Source organism: Epinephelus moara, chromosome 5 (genome assembly GCF_006386435.1).
Source record: "Epinephelus moara isolate mb chromosome 5, YSFRI_EMoa_1.0, whole genome shotgun sequence".
NCBI classification, from domain to species: domain Eukaryota; kingdom Metazoa; phylum Chordata; class Actinopteri; order Perciformes; family Serranidae; genus Epinephelus; species Epinephelus moara.
Window position 1 is genome coordinate 32,667,437 of NC_065510.1, and position 26,984 is coordinate 32,694,420.

At 41.9% G+C, this 26,984-nt stretch overlaps 1 protein-coding gene across 1 annotated transcript in view; it reads left to right on the forward strand.

Moving 5' to 3' along the window:
• The window catches only part of tusc3 (tumor suppressor candidate 3), a 101,561-nt gene that overhangs the window by 59,056 nt on the left and 15,521 nt on the right, over positions 1–26,984 (forward strand). The window contains exons 7-8 of the mRNA XM_050044062.1: positions 14,780–14,843; positions 19,347–19,421. Of these exons, the coding sequence (XP_049900019.1) occupies positions 14,780–14,843; positions 19,347–19,421 (139 nt within the window). The remainder of the gene's footprint in view (positions 1–14,779; positions 14,844–19,346; positions 19,422–26,984) is intronic.

Below are 26,984 nucleotides of genomic sequence, written 5' to 3' on the forward strand. Positions count from 1 at the left end.
CGGCGAAGCCTTTTGGCACGAAACTGTCACTGCGCCAAGCTGGATCTGTCGACACCTCCCCCTGCTGCGCCGCCACACCCATCTCAGCGCATCTCGGTCTGCCAAACTACCAAACTGAGCGCGCCTCGGGTTGCGCTGCTCGAAACTAGCTCTGCGCGGGGTTCACCACCCTGCGCCACCCTGCGCTGCGCCGGGAAACTAGAGCCCTATGACTCATTGTGGGACAAAGGGTTCTATAAGCTAAGCAGACAAGTGATATCTTCCATGGCCAAGTTGTATCTCAGGGTTGTTCTATTAACTGGAGCAGTGGACAGTGTTTCCATCGCATAACACCCTTGGGTTTGGTAATGATTGTTCCAGGTAAACCCACAGGTGTTACCAGGGACACCGAGTTATGGTTTGTAAAAAAAACATTCTGATTGCAAGATGCATGAAAACATAAATGATGGTCTTAATTTGTTTTCTTTGGCAAGTAAGCCTGGTAGAAGTGGGATAATGTCCCTTGAGGTGTCCATTATTAGGAATTATGATTGCATGCTACTTCACGACATCATCAAAGTCCATCTTTTGTTCTTGTTTTGATTGAGGAACAGCAGAAATGACATATAGTTTAAACCTTGCACAGAAAATACTGACCACAGGTGAGGTTTTTCTTTTGTCTATTTATTTTGTTGTCTGTTTGAAGAGTTTGACGTGCTGTTGACCAGAGTTAAGATTTCTTTGTCTGTTTATTGATTATTTATTGACATTATTTTTATTCTCTTGAATCTACCTCAGATTTATGAACATTTTTTAATGTAACATTTTTGGCCATATCACCCAGCCCTAAGACCTTTAATTATCGATGCAACAACTTAGTATTCACTCTGTTTTCTTTTGTTATTTGCAGTTAATCTCCAATCACCTCAGGACCTTTTTCTGGACTGTTATAACAGCAGACTTGCAACTTTTTTCCTTTGTTTTATTCTTTTTGGTCTTAGCTCTCTTTGCATCCTTGAATTCCTGTATTCATAATGACTCCCTTTTCCATTTGCCGCTTCCTCCATTCTTTACTTCTGCATTCACTGTGTCCTTCCTCTCTCTGCTCATCAGTGAATTCTCTCAATCCCCCCCCCCCCCTTCTCCCTCTCTCTTTCACATCTGTTTCTGTCCTCACACAACGGCATAGTCTTCGTAAGAATGAAGTGCAGTCAGCTAGTTTGAAACATTCCTACCTGCCTTCCGCTCGTGTCCTCTCTTCCTCTCTTGTTCTTGGCTTTGTATGAGCTGAGCAGAGCGATGAGGGCGGCATTAAAGCTTTTGACATAGTGAAGTGTTGAAACAGCATTTTAGATAAAGACAGAAATTAATTCCCTAACTGTGGGGAGCAGTAGCCATAGGCATCTGATTCAAATGCAAAGGTGAGCAGGTCATAAAAGATTTATTACTGAGCATGCAGAAAACAAATTATACCAGTTAGGAGCAGAAAGGCTGAAGAACTGACAGAGGGCCCATTGTGTGGCCTGTTGGAGCTGGGAGACCACAAGTTTACCCAGAAAGTTCAAGTTTTATAGTTTGGGATTTTAGCAAACTGCAGAGGCGGCTTCTGAAACAAGTGTAGGTGTCCAAAGTATGATCAAATGTCATATCAAATCAGACAATTCTGCTTTTATCTGTGTAAAAGCACTGCATGCTGTATTCCTAATGAAAGGGGATATGTTATCTTAGTGACGAGCTGCAAACATACCGTTGTCCATATTGGAAGCACTGTCTAGGAGTCCCATGACTAATGGTATCCATTATCAAAATAACAGACGTTACCACTTTCAGTACCAATCAGCTGCCTATATATTAAACCACACCATTTCAAGATATAAAAGTCATGCTCTCTTTTAATATATGTTTCAGGTGGGAGATAAAATGGGAATGTAGGTGCCTGCCATGACATTCACTGCATTTTATTGTTATACTGTAATTAAATTGGCCTTTGCAACACTATGCAGTATGAGCTTTTGAAATGATATGCACAATCTAGAATATGGATCCAGGCTCATTATGGCAATAGACAACATCGTATCCCAGAAGCATGTGGCTTGCTAGATAGCCACTTTAGCTTTGTATGTTTGCACAAGAAACAGCAAAGCCAAACCTATAAAATCCTATGAAATCATATAGTTTCATGACAACTACTTGCTTTGCTTTTTATTACATTAAACCAAAAAAAGATGCTTATTGCATTTTAAAAATTTTATTCTTCTTACGGTTGTTTACATGACTTACCTCCAATACAATACATCACACTTGGGCTGGGCAATATGGAGAAAATATCATGATATATTACAACAAATACTGTGATATTGATAGTGCAATGATATTTAGTGTTGGCTGTTGGTGCTTTCACAAACTATTTTCCTCATAATTTTTTTTTATTATAAATAATCTTAATGTGGATGTAATGACTAAGTTGGTAGAGGCAAATGGTTGAACTGCCAGAACAGTCTGTTAAGTTCAGGAAAAATATATCACTGTGATACAGCCTTTAAAACCAGGACAAGACAACACTTACAGTATTACAGTATCCAAAATCTTAGATCATAGCTAGTCTCATATCACTATATGTATTAATATTGATATATTGCTGAGCCCTACATGACGTTTCCAATGATATCACCAAAACCTGAACATAATGAGCTTTGTGAAGATAGATGTTACAGCAGGGCTTTTGTATTGGATTGTAATAGATTGTACATGAGTATTTAATAAAGGGACCACTGAGTGCATGTGAACTTATTATGTGAAATTATAGTATGTGAACCTACTGAGGGCTGGCTCTATTACGCTATAACTTCCTGTTCAGCCCTTCACAGGCCTGGCCTTATAGGCTAACCTTAATCATACTGTACCTCTTTAACAACAGTAGCCTCATTGATAACTTCAGTGACTAACATGCTTTAACCTAACCACATTCTCTTCAGCTTCTGGGCCAGATTACTATTTTGGAGCCACTCAACCAAAATAGCTGCAGATATTGCTTCATTACGTCTTGTGTAAATGGCCTTCATCTCTCTCTTATTTCCCTCCCGCCTTCACACCTTTTCCACTTTCACACTCTCTTAAAATCCCTCTTTTTCCCTCTCCATCCTCCAACAGTGAATTGCTTGAACTGGGCAGATGATATTGAAAAGATACCCGCCTTATCTTGCCTGTTCTACTTCCCTCCTCTTTTTCGTGTTACTTCCTCTCACCTCCCTCTATAATCTCCCACTCTCCTCTCCCCCCCTCTCTCCCCAGACAGTGTAATTCCTTTAAAATGATGAGCGAGCGAGGCCAGGTAGACTATATTGAAAGGATTTGTCAACTGACGAATGGCACAACCAAGCAGATGAAATTGTAGTGAGCGTCTCACTGTGCAGCCAAGAAAATACTGCTAGCTCAGACACACACACACACACACACACACACAAAATGGGACATAGACACAGCTGTGCTCTAACAACTACATACACACACCCACATGGATGATACCCAAGTGCACGTACACAGGTACTGCTACAAACAGGCACACACAATTTAGCCAAACTCTTACATAGTATGACAGCCCACTCAAAATACTACAAACACAGTCATGTACACCAAAAAATGAAGCAAAAGACACACAGCTGAACAGCTTTTAAATGGTGAGAGGGAAGAAGAGGTCGAAAGATGGGTAAAAAAGAAAAAAAAGCAAAGACTGGAAGTTTTTTATGGTAAAAGTTTTGTATTGAACAAGTTAAAATATAACAAACTGTAACTGGTCCCAGCCTGAAAGGAAGTGGGTCTTAGGAAAGTAAATGGCCCATTTATGAAGCATTTCAGCCAGTCTTTCTTTGTCTGATTTTACTATAACCAACCCTTTCTTATTTCCAAACTACTTGCTGATGACATTTCCATATTTCCAGCTGATTTCACATGATTGGTTGATGGCTGTTGGCAGCAGCATTCTCTGCATTATTGCTAACCTTTCATATTTCAAAGAAACACAGCTGTCACTTTTATTGGCTCTTTTGCAAATTGTTGACTTTTGGCTTGCAGAGGGCATCAGTGTGTGGTGTGTGTTAGTGAGTGTGAGTGCTGTTTTATTTTCTGCTTTACCTGTGTGAGTGTGTGTGTGTATTTGATTGAATGAGGGAATGCTTGTGTGTTTATCTGGGTGTTTTGAGCCGATATGGAGAGAATTGAACAGTGTAGTGAAGCAGTGAAATAAATGGTCCTCTAGGCTGAATATTTGTTCAGACCCGTAGACATTGACCATCCCTCTTTGTCTCCACACTTAGAGGATTGCACCCACAGACACGCATAGCCAAACATGAAATGATTGGAAGCATTGTTTGTAGCAGAAACTCTAATTAAGGACTATTTATTCAACAAATGTGTCATGAAAGCTGGAGAGGAAGAAAGAGGAGATTGATGTGCAAAGAAAAGATGAATAGAGGAGTACTTGGTAAGCTAACAGCTAGCATGTCAGCCAGGTTAGCGATAGTCAGTCACAATAGCCCTCCAAACTTCAGTTTATTTTCTCTTTACTGGGCCTTTAACTCCCCCCAGCATTTTGTTCTTATGATTGTTTACCATTTCATCCAAGCGAAAGTTACTGAAGAGGTAGAAAATCTCTCTGGGCCAGCCATCTCAGTTGTTAATGTGACAAGTCACACACTGTATTTAAAAGACATATTTGTGTCATTGACTCCCACGTCATACCTGTCTACAAACCATTTCTCTTTTGTATAGCAGTTTTTATTTCAACAGCCTTAGAGATAGAGTAAGGAGCTTGGACATCCAGAGGGAGCTTGAAGTAGAGCCGCTGCTCCTACGTGTCGAAAGGCGTAAGTTGAGGTGAAAATGGATGGATGGAAGGTTTTAAAGGGCAGCACTGTAACGTGTTAAGACGGCTTGCTGTTGGTCAACAGTGCAAATTGTTGTTGTTGACCATGACAATTTACAATGGAGCCGCAGATCAGATGGTAACTATTTAAAATCAATTCTTTGACACACAGGAAGCTATTGTAAAGATCAGAGAACTAGACTGACTTCTGGTCTTAGTGAGGACTCTTGCAGCAGCATTCTGAATCAGCTGAAGCTGTCTGAACAGCTTTTTAGAGACCTGTAAAAACAGTGTTTCAGTTGTCCCACCCACTGAAGATGAATATATAGACTTCTGAGAGAGATGTAAGTTTTTTAATTTATTGTATTATTTGGATGAGAGTAGGCTGAGTTTGTAATTGTCTCAACATAAAATGTTAGGTCTGAGTTCATGACTATACCAAACGTTCTGGCCTGGTTTAAGGTTCTTAACATTATAGAATCAAGCTGAACACCAGCTCTCAATCTTTCTATTTTAGATCCAAAGACAATTATTGTTGTTTAATCCAGTCTAACTGAAGGAAACTGTAGGACATCCAATCACTGATTTGTTCAGTGCACCTACTAAGTGCTTGTATGGGGCCAGGGTCACCTGGTTATATTGTAATATAAATCCATGTGTCGTCAGCATAAGATTTACTTTACTCTCACGAGCAAATCCACTAATCACCCCAATTGCATTGGAATGTGCTGCCAAATTTCACTGTTTTCAATCATAGACTGTGTAAAATAATGGAGGTAGCTCCTGTTATGCTACCCAATGATTTGTGGACTGCCGTTTTGAACCCTCAAGTTTGGCATTGGGGCCATTGCCATTTTAGTTTTTATCCCAGCCAGAACCAGAGGTGACCATATTGGGACAAGAAGTTGGAGCTGTAGATTAGCGAGGGGTGGATCTGACTCATAGACTTTAGCAGTGCCTCACTAGTCTCGCCACCAGACAATCAGAGATCTCCGCCTTCTGATAGTCTGGGGACACTCCTTTCTAAAGTGTGTTTAATACACCGGAGAAAATGGCTGGCAACAAAGCAACGCCTCTTGCATTTTTTAAAAGGACACGCCCTCCTGGAAATGTGCGCTATCCCTTTTCTCGTCCACAAGGAGGAGGAGATTGCCTGTCATTCAAGCGGCCCTGCCCCTAAATATGCGTAACTGTAAGCCTTGATAAAATGAAATGAAAACAGGTGAGTTATATTCAAATTTCCCCCTGTACAGTCACAAATGTTGAAACTAGCCACAGAGGCCAAAACTGTTTTGTTTGTTCGTGTGTTTTTTTGTACCAGGCTTTCAACATGTTTTTCTGCTATAAAGTTGGGCATGGGCATCTGTGGGGTTTGACTCACTTCTGGAGCCAGTCTCAAGTGGCCATTTGAAGAACTGCTGCTTTTGGTATTTCCGCGTTGGCTACATTTGTCAGCCCAGGGGGTTGCTGCTTGTTTTCAATGCTGATGTGCCAGAGCCATTAGACTGCAAATCGTCTGACTCATTTTCTCTCTCCTACGCACCCACACCTGGGAAATGCCCAGTACAACTTCAGTTGTTTGCCACTGAGAGGACTATTGGAGCTGTTGGGGGTTAACAGCTTTGCTCAAGGGCAACTTAGTAGTGGTAAGAACAGAGTGGCAAGTTTTTTTTTCTCCTTTTCTCCTTTTTCAGATTTATTTGAACAGCCTGTGGATTGAACCAGTTGTTCACTTAGTCACAAGCCTGCATGTGTGCTCTTTTTTTTTTTTTTTTTTTTAACAGCTTATTGCCACCAGATGAAATCCCTCTTATATCCCTGAAAAACAAAACAGAAATTAAATGTAGTCTATTGAGGAAATGAGAAGCCACCTCATTTTCCTGATTGACATGTTTTAAAAAATAAATAAATAAAAACACAGGTTTTAAATGGCTTTAATTGACTCTTGGGTAATTAAACTGAACTCTCCATGGAGTGTGTAAACATTGAACTGCATAAACAGTGAGTAGATAATGAGATTTTAAAGCATCACCTGAATCCCTAAAATAGACTACCATGTTTGTTCAAATGAAGTGTTCAGTGAACCTGCCCATAGTCCCTCTGCTATACTGGGTAAATCTCCCCCATATGCTCTCAGATCTGGTTAGTTAGACGTTAAATCGCTAATGTGTTGCAGCATATTTCTCTTTTAACTCAGAAATATTTAAATTTGAATATTTTATACTAACTCTCAATCTAAAATAGCAAATTGCCTTTTTGCCCACTCTAAAACGATCTACAACTTTATTTTTTTTTACACTCTCAGTCGATCACTACTAAGGTTTTGTTTTTGTTAGTTTACAGGTCTAATTCAGTCCAGCTGTATCATCCTGCAATCAATCATTCCCTCCCTTGGTTTTCTCCTCCATGCTATTGCCCTCATTTTATGTTGGAGGTATTTAGCCGGCACCCTTACCCAGAGTACCTCGCAGGGTTCACTTCCTTGATCGCCTATCATTATACCCATTCACAACACCACACACGGAGTCATACCTATCCTTTGTTCATATAAATGAAGCACATATTTCCACTCCATCTCTCTTCCTCTCTCTTACTTACTCTTTCTCCTCTCTGTTCTTTCTGCTTTGTTGACTTTTCATTTATCCCTCTTCCTGTCTGAGTGCCTCCTGACCTTTACCAAACAAAACACACACATTCACACACACTATACACACAAATGCATGATACGGGATGAAAAAGGATGAATATAGCTATTTGTAAAGGTTATCTGGCCCACAGCTATTAACAGCTACCACTACAGCGCTTTGGTTTCAGAGAGAGAATGGTCAAGAGAAGGAGGGACAAGGTACAATCATTGCTCATATACTTTGTGTCATCAGTGTTGACACAACTCACCACTTATGCCAGCTATTACTTTTTTTATTGGTACTTAGGTTCTTGTCACAAGTGTTTCCTTTGACATGTAGCACACTAGGATGTGACATTGATAGCCCGTTGTAATAGCCTGTTCTCAACCTTATTTTAATACAATAATAAACATGTGAGATGTGTATGGCCTTCCTCTGTGTGTGTGTGTGTGTGTGTGTGTGTGTGTGCATATGTAAAGGCATATTATACTCCTGCATCGGCGCAGACACCTAATTTGCTGCGAAGTCTGACAAATGGGCTGTGTTATGCAGTTCTTATATAAACAAGCTTTTTAATGTCAATGTATTCAAATGAGTGCATGAACACATACACACACAGTGCTGTTCACATCTCGGTTCTCGTGTTAGAAAGAATGCAAACACGTATAGACCCGAGATCTTGATCTCAGAGCATGCTAATGGAAAAAAAAACTACTTGAGTAAATTATCCTCAGGGGAGGTGTTTGGGAAAGGTCTAGACATACCTTAGAGTTCTAATGTTGATATTTAGATTTTTGATTGAGCTAACCTTTTACCGTTTATTTTCTTGAGACCCTCTGGAGGAATAATCTCATCACTGAGTTTATATTTTGCATAGACCTTTCTTTGTGTTAGAGTTATTCATTGCATTTTAAATGTGTATACCCAAGGATATGGTAAATAAAAAGGTGGATAGAATACTAATTGTTTTCTCAATTGCCTTAGACAACCAACAACAAACATGCTTCTCCCTTGGCACGCAGAGTGCTTATGCAATCATTTATTCTGAAAAATTCATAGCATTATAATTAATGTTAGCCTTAAGAGATCGGTCAGTAAATTTAGTAAACTGACTTTGACCATTATATCCCCAACTATAGGAGACAGTTTCCTGTATTTACCAGTTGGTCTGCTTCTTTCACATATACTACATCCTTCCATGTTATTTACAGACAAACAGACTTGATGCTGAGTTGAGCTCATTCGCAGACATGGTTCTCTTAAGAAACTAATCCATCAGATTAATTGGAGCAGTAGCGGATTAAAGTTGTACCAGACAGCTTCACAGTTTGAACCTGCCCAAATTTATGAAGGTGAGCCATAGTGAGGCTTTTTTAAAGGGGGGAGGGAGGGAGAGTGTGGCAGCATGCTGTGCATTAAAACTACATCAAAACAGTGTCATGTAACAGCATGCAATAGTTTTGTTACAGAACTAAATATGAAGATGGCTTTGTTTGTTAAAGACAGACTACTAAGTGAGGGACTGAAAAGTCTGCTAACATTTTATAGTTTTCTTGTTTTCCACAAATCCCATGAAAAGGCCAAAAATGATAAATCGATCCTTCTTACAAGTATTGCCTGTATATCCAAATACAAATTCCCATCCCATTCTCTCACATCAGTGAGTCAAATAGTATCTCTAAGTGACATGTGTCTCCATTCAGATGAACACGACCACTGTTTTATTTTGAGTCGATCCCACATACACTGTTCTGCTGCCATAAATACTTACTGGTAGGAGTGTAACGGTACACAGAAGTCACAATTTGGTTCACACGATTTGGTAACAGTTCAATGCAATTTTGGTACGGCAGAGAAAATAAATAAATTCACAAGGATACATTAACTTTCATTTATCTTGAACAGACAGTAATGTTAGAGTCAAAGACAGACAAAATTCTCTTGTGTGGGACAGAGGAAGCATTTTGCCCACTGTCAACTTTGGTAAACTACTTTCATTATAAAATAAGGAACATTTCTGTATTACACTGTATGGACACTGAACAGAGACTTTCCCCAAAGGCAACAAATCACAATAAGCTGTAAAACTGAAAAACATTTCTTATGCTATTAAATAAAAAATACAAAATATGGTTTGCTTTTTGCTGGATGTGATCTGCACACACACACACACATACACATTGGTAGAGCATTAGCGACACACTCTCCTTGTTTTATACACAACTCTCTCTCCACTGCTGTTGTTGCTGACCATGTCTTCCAGGTCCGGCATTTCATATGCACTCGCCATAGTGTGACTGACTCTCAAGCCAATCAGCATGTTGCGCTAACAACAGCACATGCTGCTAATGACATGCAGCTAGGATTACAGGCAGGACAACCACTTGTGAACTTTGGCTCCTCATTAGGTGCATCAAGCTACATATTGTGTATGTTATGTGTGGCTACATGCAGCGGACCATGCCCCTCTTACTGTGATGGTCTGGCACAAATGCACAAACCATTACAGCCCTACTCAATGGTGCACCAGATGTGTATAAATGCATAGCTGAAAGTAGTCCCCAGCATAAACAATATTTACTCCTGCTTATGAACCATTTGCTAAAAACAACAGTGCCCAGCTGTTCTGGGTAATTGCTTTCTTTTTTAAACATCTTGAAGATGTACTTTTAAGACTGCTTAAATAAGTTTTGAAGTACTGAGAAAACTTTATATGGCTGCAATCAGGTGCTTGCTTGTGCCCTTGACAGGTGGTCAGACGTTGTGGCACAGATTGGATACGAGACAGGTGCTAATGAAAGCAGATTCGATTCAAGCATTTGTACGATCCATTCCACCACTTACAGGTAGGGGTGGATTGTATGTTTGACTCTTTACATACTTTGACGCTGAAAAGGCCCATTCAGGCAAACAATGAGCCGTTTGAGCTGTTTTTCTTTTTTGTACATCAGTGAAGGTCCTCTTTTGATTCTTCAGATAAACCTTATGTTGAAGGGTTAAAGTACTCTTGCCCTGTTTTGAACAAGTATGTCGTAGTAATTTGGTAGCAGAAGCATTGGAAGCAGTCTTCATCTATATGTTATGTACGTAGGTGTCTTAATAGATTCATTTGTCTCAGCCTGTTGTAATTTAAATATATGTAAAACAGGTAGTTTTTGTATTGGGCTATATTCAGCACCAAACCACAATACAAAGAATGCATGGGCTGATACACAAGTGTCTGAGTTGGTGTGTGTAGGTAACCGGTGCGGCTGATTAAGTAAGAGGAAGAGAAAGAAGGAGTTATAGAGTGAGACTGTTGAGTACGCTTCCATTCATCTCCACGTTAGCTCGGCTGCTTTTGCATTCAGACCACCATGATGTTTTACGTCTTTCTAATGAGCACACATACACTCAGACTTTCTTTCACACAGACAAAACCTCCCTAAACAGTCTCATTCAGAAACACGCATTTACTTACTGTGTTTTCAGTATACACATGCACAGCTACATACACTGAAACACACACACTCTCAGCTCTGCACACTAATGAATGAAACTCCTGCATTCTAATCCATCAGATTAATTGGAAGTGCCTGGCCATGGATTGAGGAATTTTTCATCCCCCAAGCACTGCTCGTGCTCATAGCCTCTATCTTCAGTTTCTGTTTATGTTGAGGAGGCAACATGCAGAGAGTGGTGTCTGGAAAGGTAGTATAAAGTAATGTTTGTTTAGTTTTGAAAGAAAAAATCCACCCTAGGATACTGATGCAGTTGTCTCTCATTAATTTGTGTTTTTTTGCCAAGCTTGTGAGTTTATGTGATGTTTTTTTTTGTGTTTTTTTTCTTTCCCAATGCCTTTTAATCTGCTTCATGTACTCATAGTGTACTTGATTTAGCAGTCATTTCCCAGAGTGACTGTTCAACAGTCTCCTGAAAAGGGGACTGAACTTGTCTCATTCAATTAAGGTTTGCTTATGGGCTAGTTGTTAGCCTTTTGTGACACGGCACAGCTGTGCCATTTTCTCAGAGTACCTCTCTCTCTCATTGCCCTGCATTTACATTTTTGCCTTTACGGCTGTTGAAGTTTTTACACCAATGCTTTGCTCATTTAATCTGGGATAAAATCAAGGACAAAATTACCTGATCCCAGTGACAGTCAGAATGTTTAATACATTTAAACATCTCATCTAGAGCCAATTTCCTGTTTCAAAAGGTTGTTTTTTTTTCAAATGTAAATCTTCAAAATGTTAAGACTTGCTTTCTTTAATGAAATCTCTACAGTCAGTGAATTTCTGTGCATTTGCATTAGTGTGCTGCTATAAATCAGTAGTTTTCTACAATATACTGTACACAGATTAAATCCAGTGCAATTCCATACCTTTATGAACCTTATCACATTCAGTTTAGGCTTAAGAGGAGAGTTGATTCACTGCAGTTATTGTGCCACAGTCTTTCAATGTTGCACTTGTGTTTAAGTCCTTCTGAATGGCTGTGGTTTGTGGTGTTGTTGACTTGGGTGTTTCTAAGACTGTGTCTACCCCTATAACGTTTCATAAAGGTAGAATTTATTGCAGAGCTGTTGCATTGAGTGCATTGGATGTGGCTCAATGTACCTTATAAACTGGTAACTGAGTGAATGTATAGGCTTAGATAAAGGCAGGAAAGGCTTTTATTTTAAATGATTGCTGGACCGGAGTATAGAGGTGGACCTGCAAAAAACCTGCCAAGTTCCATTACCAAATTTTTCAACATACAAGGCAATCCTAATGCACAGCTACACCTCATACACGGTACCATAGTGCTTCGCAATAATGTTAGACAATCGGTGTCCAAATCACTCCCTAAATTTCATGTGCATGCCTGTCCAAAAGCCAAATGCCATTAAGAATGTTGTGCCAGCAGGATAAATCATTAGATACTTGTGTGTATGTGTTTTTCAACATTCATTTACAGCCACTGTTGCACCAGCAAGTGTCCCAACCCTTGTGCTCGTGGTTTTTACATTTTAAATTAACAAAATTTGACTAATTTAATATGTTCAAGATATCAAAATAGAAATTCCTCATGACGGGACTGAGTTGCACTCGCAGTTTCTGGTGTAGTAATTAGGAATGCAAAAAGCAATCTCTCACCAACTTCCAAAAAGTGCAGCGCAACCAAAGTAAACTTTTTCCTTGGTTGCAATAAAGTAGTCTCGGTTTGTCAGTCAATAAGGAAAGACGCTTGATAACAATTCAAACCCCCCACTCAATACAGAACAACAGGTCTGTGTTGAAGACAAAAGGATCTGTTTCAGCCTTGAGCCTTTGTCGTCTTTATGTCTGCTTTCAAGTGCAAAAATTCTTCATTTATCTCCACTGAAGCAAGAAAAAGCTGTCCACCCTTTACTCCTCCTCCTTTGTCATCTTATATTCATCTTTCCGTCCTTATTCCTGTCTGATAGGGAAAGAAATGAACACTGGGGCAGTCGAGTGGAAAAACAGACCCTAGATGTGCCGTAAACCTAGACGCTAATAATCTGCCGGGATTCAAACACTGTGAAACAAGCTGAAAGACTTCCTTCCTATCGCTCTCCCATTTGTCTCATTTCCACACGACTTCCACATAGTCATCCTTTGTCTGTCTCTCTGCTTTGCTCCCATCACACACAGACAGATGCCAGTCGAATTGGGCCTCTGACATCTTATCAGAGAAGCTTGCTTGTGCAGAGTTTGCGCCTTAAGCATTGTGCTGTGTGGGAGACTTTCTTCAATGGTTGAGACAATGGCTGCTGACTGTAACAGACTGTGATCTATGCAGGGAAAACTGACACGCTGAAGTGATGTGTCAGAATGGTTGGCTACTTGGAATACATTTACATACAAATGCATTGTTAGAGTCGAGTAACACTGGCGAGACTCTGCAAAGACTAATTGAGTGTCCTTATGCACGTTCATGAGATTCGGTCATCATCATAATCACCCTTAAAACTGCCATATAAAGTTATGTGTTTCCCTTCTGCACCATATCTGTACAAGAGTCAATGGCAGGTCTGGACTACTCATGAATTTCATTCTTACCTAAGGTGAAATAAATTACGTATTAAGTATCTGTACGTGCCACGAAAGAATGGAAGTTTGTATGAGCAAATTTTTCTTCATTAGGCCCATTGCCCATCACATTATTAACAAAAAGGGTTGTGCCCTCTGCAGCACGCCACTCTTTCCACTCTTGCTTCTCTGGCGCCTGCCCTCAGACTGGCTCAAGTTACGTAAGAACTGCACTGTTTGAGAACTGGCAACCAATCAAAAATGACAAATGACAGAAATGTGGATAAATGATCTGTGTTATCTGTTTTCTGGAACAAAGGTTTTGATATTTTTTTGGATGACTTTGTCTACTAGTTTTGTCCTCTGAAAGAGTTGGAAGCAGCATTTATGCTGCTACGATGCATTTGGAAAGAGTTGTACAGCACCTACAAGTTTAATAGTGGGAGTCTCCATTAAGAGTGAATGCAGGGTGATACAATCTTTTGTGTGTCTGTATCTGTAAGTGTTCCTGTATGGTGAGATTGACCTCTCTGCCCACTCAGTGAAAAGGTAGCACCTCTATACACCTACGCAATACATGGGAGAAATCTTTGTGACTCACAATACACAAGCACACACACACATGCATGCACTCTCAAATTGATCTGCACACACACAAATGACATATTCTTGCTTATAAACTTTGTGTGATTGCCTCAAACACACACACACACACACACACACACACACAAACAAAAGCAAATTGCTGCTGATATGCTGCATATAAAACTTATCCTTGGGGGAAAAAAGTACTGGCCACTCTGTTCTAGATCCCCTGTGTCCATCATGATAAAGCAAAAGATGAGATTAAGCCAGGAGCTGGATGCCATTTTGGCTACAACCGAGCCCAGTTTGCTTACATTTGGAACAGTTATTGTACTCAAAAGATAAAGGGATGTAGGGCAACATTTTAAGCCAGGTTCATAAGCCATTAGAAGTTTTTCTCTTGGGATGGTACCAAATGTTTGCCCTCTCTGTATCTTTAAGTACAATGAAGACATTTTTCAGAAAAGGTTATGACCCTTTTATGAATGATTTTCCAAATAGCTTTCTTTATTCACTGCTTCCAACTTTTCTGTTACATTTTGCCCACTGTACTTCCTTGTTCCTCACCATTCATAACTCGCCCCTCCATTTCTTCACTGCATTGTTCTTTATTTCTTCAATTAGGAAATTTCGCTGAGGATGTAACCCAGTGTGACCTTTTGAAATGAACAATGTTAAACTAATAATGTCCGTGTCTTTGTTTCTCGCCCCAACAGAGTTATATTCATGGCAGCAGTCAGGCTCAGTTTGTGGCCGAGTCTCACATCATCCTTCTCCTGAGTATCCTTTCACCAACGGGTTTGTGTTTGTATGTTGTAATGTGTCTACTTAATTGAAACATGGCGCTGCAAAATCCAAATCATCTAGAGCAATTTACCTCTCTGTGAATTGTCCAATAGCTCCTCTTGGCCATAAATAACTTTAATTCTCTATTTGCTCACACACATTGCATAGGAAGCCGCCTTTCTTACATCCGAAACAGCATCCAACTTCTCTCTCTGCTACATTTATTTTCCCGACACGAATGCTTTGTCATCCGTGTGCATTCTCCATAGGGAGGCTGCCTGCTGGACTGAACAAACAGACAATACAAAGACGCGAGATTGTCCTCTTTTAACTTCACCTCCTTGCCTGATTTGTTCCAAATTCAACCCCTGATGATAGGCTGTGTCTCTGGGTTTGTGTGTTTACTTGTGTACTTTTGGCAGGATAGATGTTTCTGTTTGTGTTTGTCTTCTTCTCTCTCTCTGCTTGTATACCCGTGCGTACTTGCACCGGTGCTTTTGTATGTGTGTGGGTAATGATACTGTTCATTTCTAGCTGTTGTGTTCATCCCCATGGGAAATAGCAGGTCCAAGGTCGCACCTGCTGCAGAGCAATATTTGTTTGTCCACGCTAACGCAGTTTATTTTTTTATTTTCTGCCCATCTGATTACATCTAAATGAAACACACACACACACATACGTTCACACCTGCTGAAACACGTACACACCCACTGCTGTTGTCTGTGCAGGTGGTGTTAACACATTTTACAACCGTCATAGACGCAGTTTCCCCATGGATGTAACCTTGTTTAATTCCTTGTGCACAGGCGCTCACACATAGGTACCACGTGCAGTTGCATGAGTGTACCATTCTAGGTTGAAATAGAAACGTGGATATATGTATTTCTCTCATTCTTACATAAACCTCTTAATACCAGAGGATTGAAAAAAATGTCTCCAGCTATGCCTGCTTTAGTGCTTACCTTATACAGATGGTATAATATCGATTCATTAATGAAGAAACATGGATTTCAGCTTTAAAGCTCTTTTTCTATCTAAACTTAAAGTTTATTTGTGATCCAAAGGAACGAATGCTTAGAATGCATCAGAAAAAAATAAATAAAACAAGGTAGTTTTATGACAAATCATGGCCTTTCGAGTAAACAAACTAGAATTTAGTGTGGAACTTCAGATCGTTTTTTGCTTTGTGCCAATATGGTATTTTGATGACATCTCTAACCTTGAGCAACTTTAATAGGTTATAGTTTAGTACCAAGGAAAACTAGGATTAGAGATTTCAGTGTCCGACTTTGCAAACATGGTGTCTCTGTCATCTGTACATAAGCCAATCTTAGATATTCCAATTTGACTTTAATATAAATCATTTAAGCAGGAACAGAATATATTTTCACTCTAATGATTTCCATGTGGATTTGTAGTGTGAATATTTTCCAAAACGATTAGGGTGCACCATGACAGATATAATAAATGCAGATGGCAGAACTGGCAATAGGATGGCCAGATTGGACACATGCCATGGTGGCAGTACACAGCCGTCTGTTTAAGCTAAACTGCTTTACACATTTCTGATGTTCTGCTGCTGTAGACAGATGTGGGTGTAGGACGCCTGCAGGCTCAGGGTAAAAAGTCTGTTTGCAGTTGCATGGGCTTATTCTAAACACTGATATCCATTTGTTATTATGACTTCATTATCACACTGTTGCAAAGCTGCCCACGACCACCCAAACTGCCACCTTCTGTGGCTCAGTTCTATGGCTGTATGTGGAGATATCTGTTGTGTTTGTGTCACGGCAGCATATCATGTCTGTTACCATATCATCAAGAGGATGCATCAGTTTTCGCTCTGTATCTCTCCATGTGGCAGCCTTTGTTTGTGCACCCCGTCAGGTTCTCTTAGTTATGTGGATTTGTATGCAGCGCACGCTGAAGAAGAGAATCTGTAATTATAAGCCACCTGAGGCTGTGCTTTGCAGTGATTTCAGAACAGCTCAAGTGTTGAATGGGGCACTGCTTGCTTCTTTAAAATAGAGATTTCACAATATTGTATGAACTGTTTATAATTAAATGTTTATGTGATTATTTTAACAAGTCATATAAGTTGAACAACAGTGAGATGCTATAGTAGAAGTAAGTAGTACTGGTGTAGCTCAGCCAGTTTGAAAAGTGACCAATTGACTTCTCAGGCAGGTCAATATTACAAAGTGTCTCAAAGGGCCCACACCAGCAGTGTTTCCCCACCTAGTCGAATGTCTTTACAAAGACAAGGAAAAACTCCTCAAAAACATAAAGAAGCTACAGGGCACTCAGGAAGCGCAGACCTCCACCAAGGCCAAATGCCTTATCTCACAATGTTGAAGGTATACAACATTCAGAGCATTAAATTAGCAGCACCACTGGCTAGCTTATCACTGCCTTTCTGCACTGCACCCTGGGCTGGGTGTGCGTGGCAGAGCAGTACTCATACAGGATTGTTTGAGCACGGTTGTATGATCACACCATTAGCTCTGTCAGCACAGTTGCTGTTGTAAGCACTGTAGGCTGTAAGCATCACTAATGATGCAGTCTTGTCGCAGAAGTATAATGCCCACCCTCCTGTTAGCCCCTGTGACTATGAGCTAACCTCTATGTACACTGTTAGCTCTGTCAGTGCTGTTGCTGTTGTTAGTACTGTTAGCACTGCTATAACGCCGCCCCAACCCAAGCTGGCGGGTAGCTTCATTGCCAAAGCATAACACCCGCTCTCCGGTTACCTCCAAGGTCGACCTGGTGACTGTGAGCTATACCCCCATTAACACTGTTAGCTATGTCCCCACTGTTGCCGTTGTTAGCACTCCACTGCGAGCCGACACTATTTCATGTCAGGCACCTCCATTTTTGCTTGTCCGAGGTGAGAGTCATGTGCAGTCCTGGCCCAGGCTATGAATGATATAAATAGCAAAGTGGAAAAATAATTTGTGTATCCGCCCAGTGATTTGGATCCACTCTAAAATTTATTTGGTTCGTCCTTGGCCCATTTCTCACCCTTCCACCAAGTTCCATAAAAACCAGGCCATTAGTTTTTTTATTTCCCTAATCCTGATTACTAACAAACAGATAAGCAAACGCACAAACCAACATTCAAAGTATGACCTCCACCTCTCCATGGTCAACTGAATCTGCAGTAGTCATCACAACTGGAAATAGCAATTGCAAAAATGTAAAAGTATTTGCAGGTAATAGATGAGTCAAAATAAGCAGATCAGAACAGATCTCACCTACACGCAGTCACAGTGACTTTTTGTCACAAAATCTTGGCTGATTGGCAGCATGTTGCAGCAATTAAACTGTCATCTCCCCATCCGCAAGTTTCAGTCAGGATTTTTTTTTATTTTTTTTTGTTTTTCTACAGCTCTGTGCTATTGTAATGCATTGTAATTTATGTTACTTAAAAGCATAATTTTCTACAGAAGTAAGGGCCGTGACCCTGATATGTGCTCTCTGTGCCTGTGTTAGTCTATTGTGTTTGCAGAGTTGACTTCACCACCACCATACTGTGTGGGCTTTAAAAAAACACATTGAAGTGTTAATCCATGATGATGTTTTCCTTCCAAGGGCAAGGCTGTACCACTGCAGATTGAATTTTAAAAAAAAGACGTTTGTTTTGTGTTGCCATGTGATCAAAAAAAACACAACACAACTTTCATTTGGGGCGGCACGTAGGTGTGGTGGTTAGCACTGTCGCCTCACAGCAAGAGGGTTGCCGGTTCAATCCCGGGTGTGGGAGCCCTTCTGTGTGGAGTTTGCATGTTCTCCCCGTGTCAGCCTGGGTTCTCTCCGGGCACTCCGGCTTCCTCCCACAGTCCAAAGACATGCAGATTGGGGACTAGGTTAATTGATAACTCTAAATTGTCCGTAGGTGTGAATGTGAGCGTGAGTGGTTGTTTGTCTCTATGTGTCAGCCCTGTGATAGTCTGGCGACCTGTCCAGGGTGTACCCTGCCTCTAGCCCGATGTCAGCTGGGATAGGCTCCAGCCCCCCAAAAATTAAGCCAAAACATCCCGCATACAGGTGCATTTGGAGCCAGAGTCTGTGCAGAGGTGATTGAGAAGTGGAGCCATGGTATTAAGTTTTGGCCCATACAAATGGTAACCCAGTTGTGAGCAGTGTCATGAATCGTGAGCACTCTGACACACACAGCTGTCAATCACGACATCACACCATCTTTTTAGCATCAAATAATTATAACCAAACTTATAAGAAAAAATAAAACTCTAACATACAACAGCTTAGCTTTGGGGAGCTGTCATGCTGTTCATCCTCATATACAAGATATATGTTGTGCTGTTACAGTACCTGTGACTGATGTTCTTGCTTATCTGTTTGAGTGCCTCTGTGCACATATGTGCACATCTGTCAGTGCATATGCGTGCCCAGCAGTTCTTCTTGGGGCAGCATGTACTTCCAGCTTCTCTCCCTCCTGTATGCAAGTGTGTTGTTTCCTTGACAACCTTGTCCCAGATGCTGCAATCACCATGGGGATGGTGCTACTAAATGAGGCTGCCACCTCCAAGGGAGACGTTGGCAAGAGGAGAAGTAAGTATTGAAGATTGTCTTCAGTTTTTTGTTCATTCTTATTGTCTTTTTCTTTCCCTTCCCAAGCTCTAGTTTCTCAGATTTGGAGTGTTCTGAGTTAAGCAGTTGTCAGGGGTGTAAGCAAAGCGTGTGTGTTCAAGCTGAGTGGCATTAGTTGTTAGAGCCACCTTGTAACTATCAGGTAGGTGCTTTGTCGAATGTGTATGCATGAAAATCCATGTTTTCAAGAGGTTGCATCAGTGCTGGAGAGGTTAAACGTTGTGCAGAAGAAACACAACCTGTTAAAGCATCAATTCTGATAATGGAGAAAAACACAATGCAACAAGATAAAAAGTTAAGCATTTTAATGAGTTACACGAACCCATTCACCCACAGATATTGTTCAGCTATAAATGTGTCAACTAATTAAAGTTTCCAATAGCCAAAGGCAAGCCAGAAGTTGAGGTATAAACATGAATTTCACCTGGCTGCTGTTGTTTGGCCTCTTTGATCTCTGAGAAAAGGCAATCCTGTGACGGCAACATTAACATCAGAAAAATTCTTTTTACACTGAGGACTTATCTGTCAGACTTACCTTGAGTACTGAGAGGATTCTCTTTCTATAAGATTGGACTTACATTCACCATCTTCATAGTCAGTTATTTACTTGCCTCTTGCCACTGGTCTCGACCACTGGAAAATAACATTTCTTGTTACTTGTTAGTCCAAGCTACACTGAATAGGTCTTTTCAACCTCCTCTTATGCTTTGTGCTCGCTACGTGTGTTTTATGGGATTACATTTCTTGAGCACAATGTAATTTACACCTTGACTTTGGAACAGTAGGCACACCGGAAGATGAGACCCAGTTCCTTCAAGCGTAGACAAACTTGTTCAGAAATCATACATGCTTTGTTTCGGTTGTAATATCTCTATTTCTGCTCTCACCGGAGGTCTAACAAACATGACGACCACATCTTTTCTCATAAAACATTTTCAGGGCGGATTTTTATTAAACTTAAAACCTGCACTGTTTACATCTGTGTTTAGTAGCTAGCAGTATTTTTCCTCACTGCCTCGTGTATGTGCATGAGACAAACACTGCAGGGACCCACTTATAGAAAAACTGCTTCATGGTGCTACTAGAGGTAGAAAACACTCCACAGGCTACCTTTAATGTTATTTGTATTTTATTTAAAAGCAGTTACTTACTAATTAAACAGCAGATAAATCTCAGAAAGGTGTGCCATTGCAACTATCAAGATTATTTCCTACTAAAGAAATAGTCCCTGTGAAAACTCTTAAGAGTGAGGTCTGTTGATTATCCAGAGTAAGTAGGATAATTGTTTTTGGAAAGGTATTTCTGTAGATTTTTCAAAGGTCATTATTTTATGCAAAAACAACCATACTACCTTTGTACCTTTGTTTTAGATGATACCCTATAATCATTGTAAGCTAAATCTTGACCAACTCTTGAGACCAGCAGCTTCGAGGAAGATACACCTGCCAGCCCCTTATTATATTGTATGGTGCTCTTAAAGCGGTTACCTTCAAATGTAAATCAAGAGAAAAACTAAATGTTTCAATGTGCATTTATATGTATATGAGAATAATTGGAAAGCATTTAACCATGAAAAGGCAACAGAGGATAGTTTTTGGGGCTTGGTGCTTGTGCTCTATTTATAATAGGAGCACTGGAGAGTAAGGTTGAGATGGGAGACTCCTGGACGCACGTACTCACAGACACCATGCGTAAATGAACCATTATCGCAGTACTTTCATTAGTGTGACGTCTATTTGCATAACTGTCAATTAGCTGGAGCAGCTCCAAAAATGAGAAGCACTTGTTTCACTTTCCAGTTAATCACTGAGATGACCCCTCACCTGCCCCATAACTGCCTCTGAATACACAACCCCAGTATTTAGATATGCCTGGTGAGTGCTTGATGGTTGATGCACTTTGACTAGCAGGTAGATTTATGTGGCGTTATCAAAATGAACCTGATTTGGCTCATCAAGAAAATGATTAAGTTTGCTTGTAATTACTCAAGTTAATCTTGAGACAATTAAAAGTTGGTTATCGCACGCTCTCAAACTGACTGCTCCTGCATTTAGAGCACAGACTCTCATTTTTTCTGAAAGGTCAAATGTTTTAGTTGCTTCACATACATGTCAGAGTCAAAGTTGTTGGTATTCCGTTCAAATACCACATGCACAGAAATTGCAGTGGGAATCCTGCTGGGTCTGTCTATGATCCATCCAATAAATGGCAGAAAAAAAATCAAAAACATTTTAGAATGTAAATCAAACCCAATTTGCACTCACAGTCTGCTTCAAATTAATACCCAATTTACTATACTTACTGCCCTCTATGCCTACTGGCATGGACGTCAGCAACAAAGGTTTTTCACTCCTGTCTGTGTATGACGAATTTTTGGATGGTACCCTAGCTCTGCTTAAGAGCTTTTAATTCTTTTCGACAGCAGGTTTCATTTGGTCTCATCTTCTTACACCATGTCCTAACTGATGCAAATAAGCGTCCGCAACTTAATCAGTTTGATTGCATTGTTTTCTATTGGAATTTCCAACTGTTTGCGAATAACTCCTGTCGCTTGCATTGAAAGTGCTGCAATTAAAGAGGAACAAGTGATTAGCAGGGTTGAAATGAGGAGTTATCTATATGGTAGCTCATTATATCACGACAAAAACCTAAATAAGTTGGCAGCTGGCTGAAGGTAAATTGGCAGGGAGCTGAACTTTTCTGGTAAGTTTTGTTGGTTGGGATGCTCACTTGCTGTTAGGACACCGTTACACCTACCTTCTGGTGTCCAGTAGAGGGCAGTTCTTGTGATATTATCCTGTTCTCTCTACATGATGTGTCCAATCCATCTCGACCACACTCTCATGATGATGTTGTCTTTGCACTCTTGATTGGACCAGTCAAGTGGTCGTTGGTTGGAAATGGTGTTAGGCCAGAACATACGCAAGAGTTTTCTGAGGCTCCTTGTGTGGAACGTTGGAGAGGTCACCCCCTTTCATTCTCCAGTATTTTTAGCCAAATAGCAGGGTAGAAAGAACACAGCTATGGCACAGTTTTAGCTTACTGTTTATGCTGTACTGAGGGGACTTACACATATTGTTTAGCATTCTAAAAGTCTAAAGTCTTGTGTTGCTGAGTTGGCGTTCTCCTCGTATCATATCTTTAGTGCTTTCAAGACATACAGACTCTTATGTTGTGGGTAGGTTTGCTTCATCTACCTGTATCAGTGCAAGGTTTGATATGTTGAACTTCATCAACTCCATTTTCTTGAGACTGATTTTCACTCTTATTTGCTGCGTGAAGGTGCTGAGGTGGGATTTTTTTTTTTTTTTTTTAAGCAGTGATGGATGTGGGAGGCCCGTGCCAAGTCATCTGCAAAGACGAGATCTTAAAGTGTGGAAAAAGAGCAACCATCTGGTGCCTCTGGGTGGATCTGAAGGGGTTCTTTGCATCATCATTGTTGCCTAAAAACTCTCGATAATGAGAACAATCTGTTGTCTGTGCTGTGCTCTATGATGTTGCTCGGTGAAACTCTGGTCAACACACCTTCGTCTTCTCTGAAAACCTGCTTGTTCTTTCTTGAGTTGTTTGTCTACTATGCCTGAGATTCTTTGCATGATGACTTTTGCAAAGATTTTGCTTGGAATTGTCAAAAGAGTGATTCCACACCAGCTGCTCGAGGAACCCTTCTTGGGAATCTTTAGAATTACAGCCCTTGACCAGTCCTCAGGTATCTTCTTCTCCTCCCATATGGCTGTCAAAAGAGTGGCTGAAGTAGTGTGGCTGAAAGTGTTGGTTGTACCTTAAACAGTTCTGCATTCAGGTTATCTTGTCCTGGGGCTTTTCTCTTCTTGAGGGACCTAATGGCCGAGATGATTTCCTCTTCATCTCGTGGTGCAGTATTAACATCAAGGGCAGCCTCTGCTACTTGTATCTCAGCCTCTGCTGTTGGTGGTGGTCAGTTTAGGACCTCACTGAAGTGTTCTGCCTATAAGGCCTCTATTTCTGACGCTGATTAACCATAGCAACTAATAATGCAATCACCATGTATTCACAATTTGTAAGCGAGGAGGCTTTAAGGCACAGCCCAGTGGAGACCAGCATGCCACTTATTAATGACGGAAAGAGATTCTGAAACATTTTCTAAGGCTGCACATTAGCTGAATCATAAAAAGATAATTTGTGACTGTTACTCACAGAATTAAAAAAAATAATTGTTTTATGTCCAAATGAATGCTGTTGGAACATTATACTTAAAACATTAGTTAACTACTTTAATTATAAATTGAAATGAATTTAGTCATAATGTTAAATAAATGGAATAACACAAAATCATGCTCTGAGTGAATTGAAAATAGAAATCATCTCAGCTGGTGGTGGACCACTACAGTAGAGGCTGCAGATTAGCTCTTCTGAGTACACATACCAGAGCAGGTGGAAAATATAATCAATATGGATGATATCGCCAAAGATTTCCACAGTCCCAGCAGTCATATACTTATGTGTAAGTGTCTCATTAAATGTGTAAAATCCCACTTGTGCAGCTGCAGCTTTATTAACATCATTCACATTTTTGTTTGTCATGAAATAAGTATTTTGTTAATTCAATATCTCTGCTTTTTCTTTCTTAATACTATACTGTGCACAAATATTCCTACAAAATGATGTATAGAAAGGTACAAGTATCCCTTCTCAGTCATCACTTTTGACCCAGTAGAAGTGTAGAGCTGTGGTACTTATCTGCAGAAACCCTGCACTCTGCCTGTATTTTCTTATTTTCCTCTTCTTTTCGATGTTCAGGAAGTGCCTGGGCACAGCGTGAGGTAGGGGCTTTATAAAAAGTAGGTGACGAGGTGCCCGACTGTAAACTGCATGCATCCAAAGGAGGAGGCTACAAAAGTAGCGGACAGGGTGCAGAAAAAAACACAAATATAGTGAGGCGAAAAAGCAAGCAGACAAAGCTTCCAAAATGAGATTGACTCTGGGGTTAACTTTCACAACTGAGAATACCTGCACATCATACCTTCTTTACTGTTTTTAATCAAAATCTTGATCACATATTCTCTTACCTACTCACTCTCTAAAGCTCTGCATATTTGCACCTGCTCTTGAAAGGGTGGAGAAATTTCTATGCAAACCTGACCCTCTTGCAAAGGCTTAGTCAGTCCAGCAAAATGCACAATCAGCCACAGGAACAGCAGGTGGTAGATTTGCACTTCACTGATTACACTGAAGGTGAATCTCAGATCACAATCAAACTTTTAGGCCAGTGTGTCTCTGGGTGCATAATGTGTCTGCAGCTTTGCGTGCCCGAGCTCAACCTTGTTTGAAAAAAACGAGAGAACCGTCACCTTATCGTGGTGGAGGAGTTTGAGTGCCCTAATGACCCTAGGAGCTATGCTGTCGGGGACATTTTGCCCCTGGTAGGGTTTCCCATGGCAGATTGGTTCTGGGCGAAGGGTCAGACGAAGAACGGTTCAAAAGACCCTTCATGATGGATAAAAACAAGGACACGTGTACCCGGCCCGGAGGGTTACCGGGGCCCCGCCCTGGAGCCAGGCCTGGGGTTGGGGCCCATGGGCGAGCGCCTGGTGGCCGGGCCTTCGCCCATGGGGTCTGGCCGGGCCCAGCTCGAACCGGCTACATGGGCTCGTCCCCCTGCAGGCCCACCACCAGCAGAGGGATCCAGAAGGGTTCGGTGCAATGTGGATTGGGCAGCAGACCAAGGCGGGGGCCTTGGCGGTCCGATCCTCGGCTACAGATGTTGGCTCTTGGGACATGGAATGTCACCTCTCTGGCGGGGAAGGAGCCAGAGCTTGTGGAAGAGGTTGAGCGCTACCGGCTAGATATAGTCGGCCTCACCTCGACACATAGTTCCGGCTCTGGAACCCAAGTCCTTGAGAGGGGTTGGACTCTCTCCTTCGCTGGAGTTGCTCCGGGTGAGAGGCGGAGGGCCGGGGTGGGCTTTCTGATAGCCCCCAGACTCTCTGCCTGTACGTTGGGGTTTACCCCGGTAGACGAAAGGGTTGCTTCCCTGCGCCCTCGGGTCGGGGAACGGCTTACGCGCCGAACAACAGTTCAGAGTACCCGCCCTTTTTGGAGTCCCTGGGACGGGTGCTGGACAGTGCCCCGACCGGGGACTCCATTGTGCTACTGGGGGACTTTAACGCTCACATGGGCAATGACAGCGGGACCTGGAGGGGCGTGATTGGGAGGAACGGCCTGCCCAATCTGAACCCGAGTGGTGTTCAGTTATTGAACTTCTGTGCAGGTCGCAGTTTGGCCATAACTAACACCATGTTCAAACATAAGGATGTCCATCGGTGCACGTGGCACCAGGACAGCCTAGGTCGCAGGTCAATGATTGACTTTGTAGTCGTATCATTTGACCCGCGGACATATGTTCTGGACACTCGGGTGAAGAAAGGAGCAGAGCTGTCAACTGATCACCACCTGGTGGTGAATTGGATCAGATGGCGGGGGAAGACGCCGCGCAGAACTGGCAGGCCCAAACGAACAGTGCAGGTCTGCTGAGAACACCTAGCGGAAGAACCTGTCCAGATGATCTTCAACTCCCACCTCCGGCAGAGCTTGAGTCCGAGACATTGAGTCCGAATGGGCCTTGTTCCGCTCTGCCATTGTCGAGGCAGCGGTTGCGAGCTGTGGCCGCAAGGCCGCTGGGGCTGTCAGGCTGAAGAAGGAGGCCTACAAGGCATGGTCGGTCTGTGGGTCTCCGTAAGCAGCTGATGGGTACCGGCAGGCCAAGCAGAGCGCAGCGGCAGCAGTCGTGGAGGCAAAAACTCGGGCGTGGGAGGAGTTCGGTGAGGCCATGGAGGAAGACTATCGATCAGCTCCAAAGAGGTTCTGGCAAACCGTCCGGCGCCTCAGGGGGGGAAGGCGGCAACTTGCTCACACTGTTTACAGTGGGGGCAGGGAGCTGCTGATGTCAACTGGGGACATTGTCGGGCGGTGGAAGGAATACTTTGAGGAGCTCCTCAATCCCACCAAAACGTATTCCAGTGAGGAAACAGAGACGGGGGTCTCGGGAGCGGGTTGTCCAATTTCTGGGGCAGAAGTTGCTGAGGTAGTGAAACAACTCCGAGGCGGCAGAGCCCCCGGGGGTGGATGAGATTCGTCCTGGATATCTCAAGGCTCTGGATGTTGTAGGGCTGTCCTGGCTGACACGCCTCTGCAACATTGTGTGGACATCGGGGCAGTGCCTCTGGAGTGGCAGACCGGGGTGGTGGTCCCCATTTTCAAGAAAGGGGACCAGAGGGTGTGTTCCAACTACAGGGGGATCATACTCCTCAGCCTACCCGGTAAGGTCTATTCCAGGGTGCTGGAGAAGAGGGTCCGGTCGATAGTTGAACCTCAGATTGAGGAGGAGCAATGTGGTTTTCGTCCCGGACGCGGAACCGTGGACCAGCTCTTTACCCTCGCCAGGGTGCTGGAGGGGGCATGGGAGTTTGCCCAACCAGTCCACATGTGTTTTGTGGATTTGGAGAAGGCTTACGACCGTGTCCCCAGGGGCATCCTGTGGGGGGT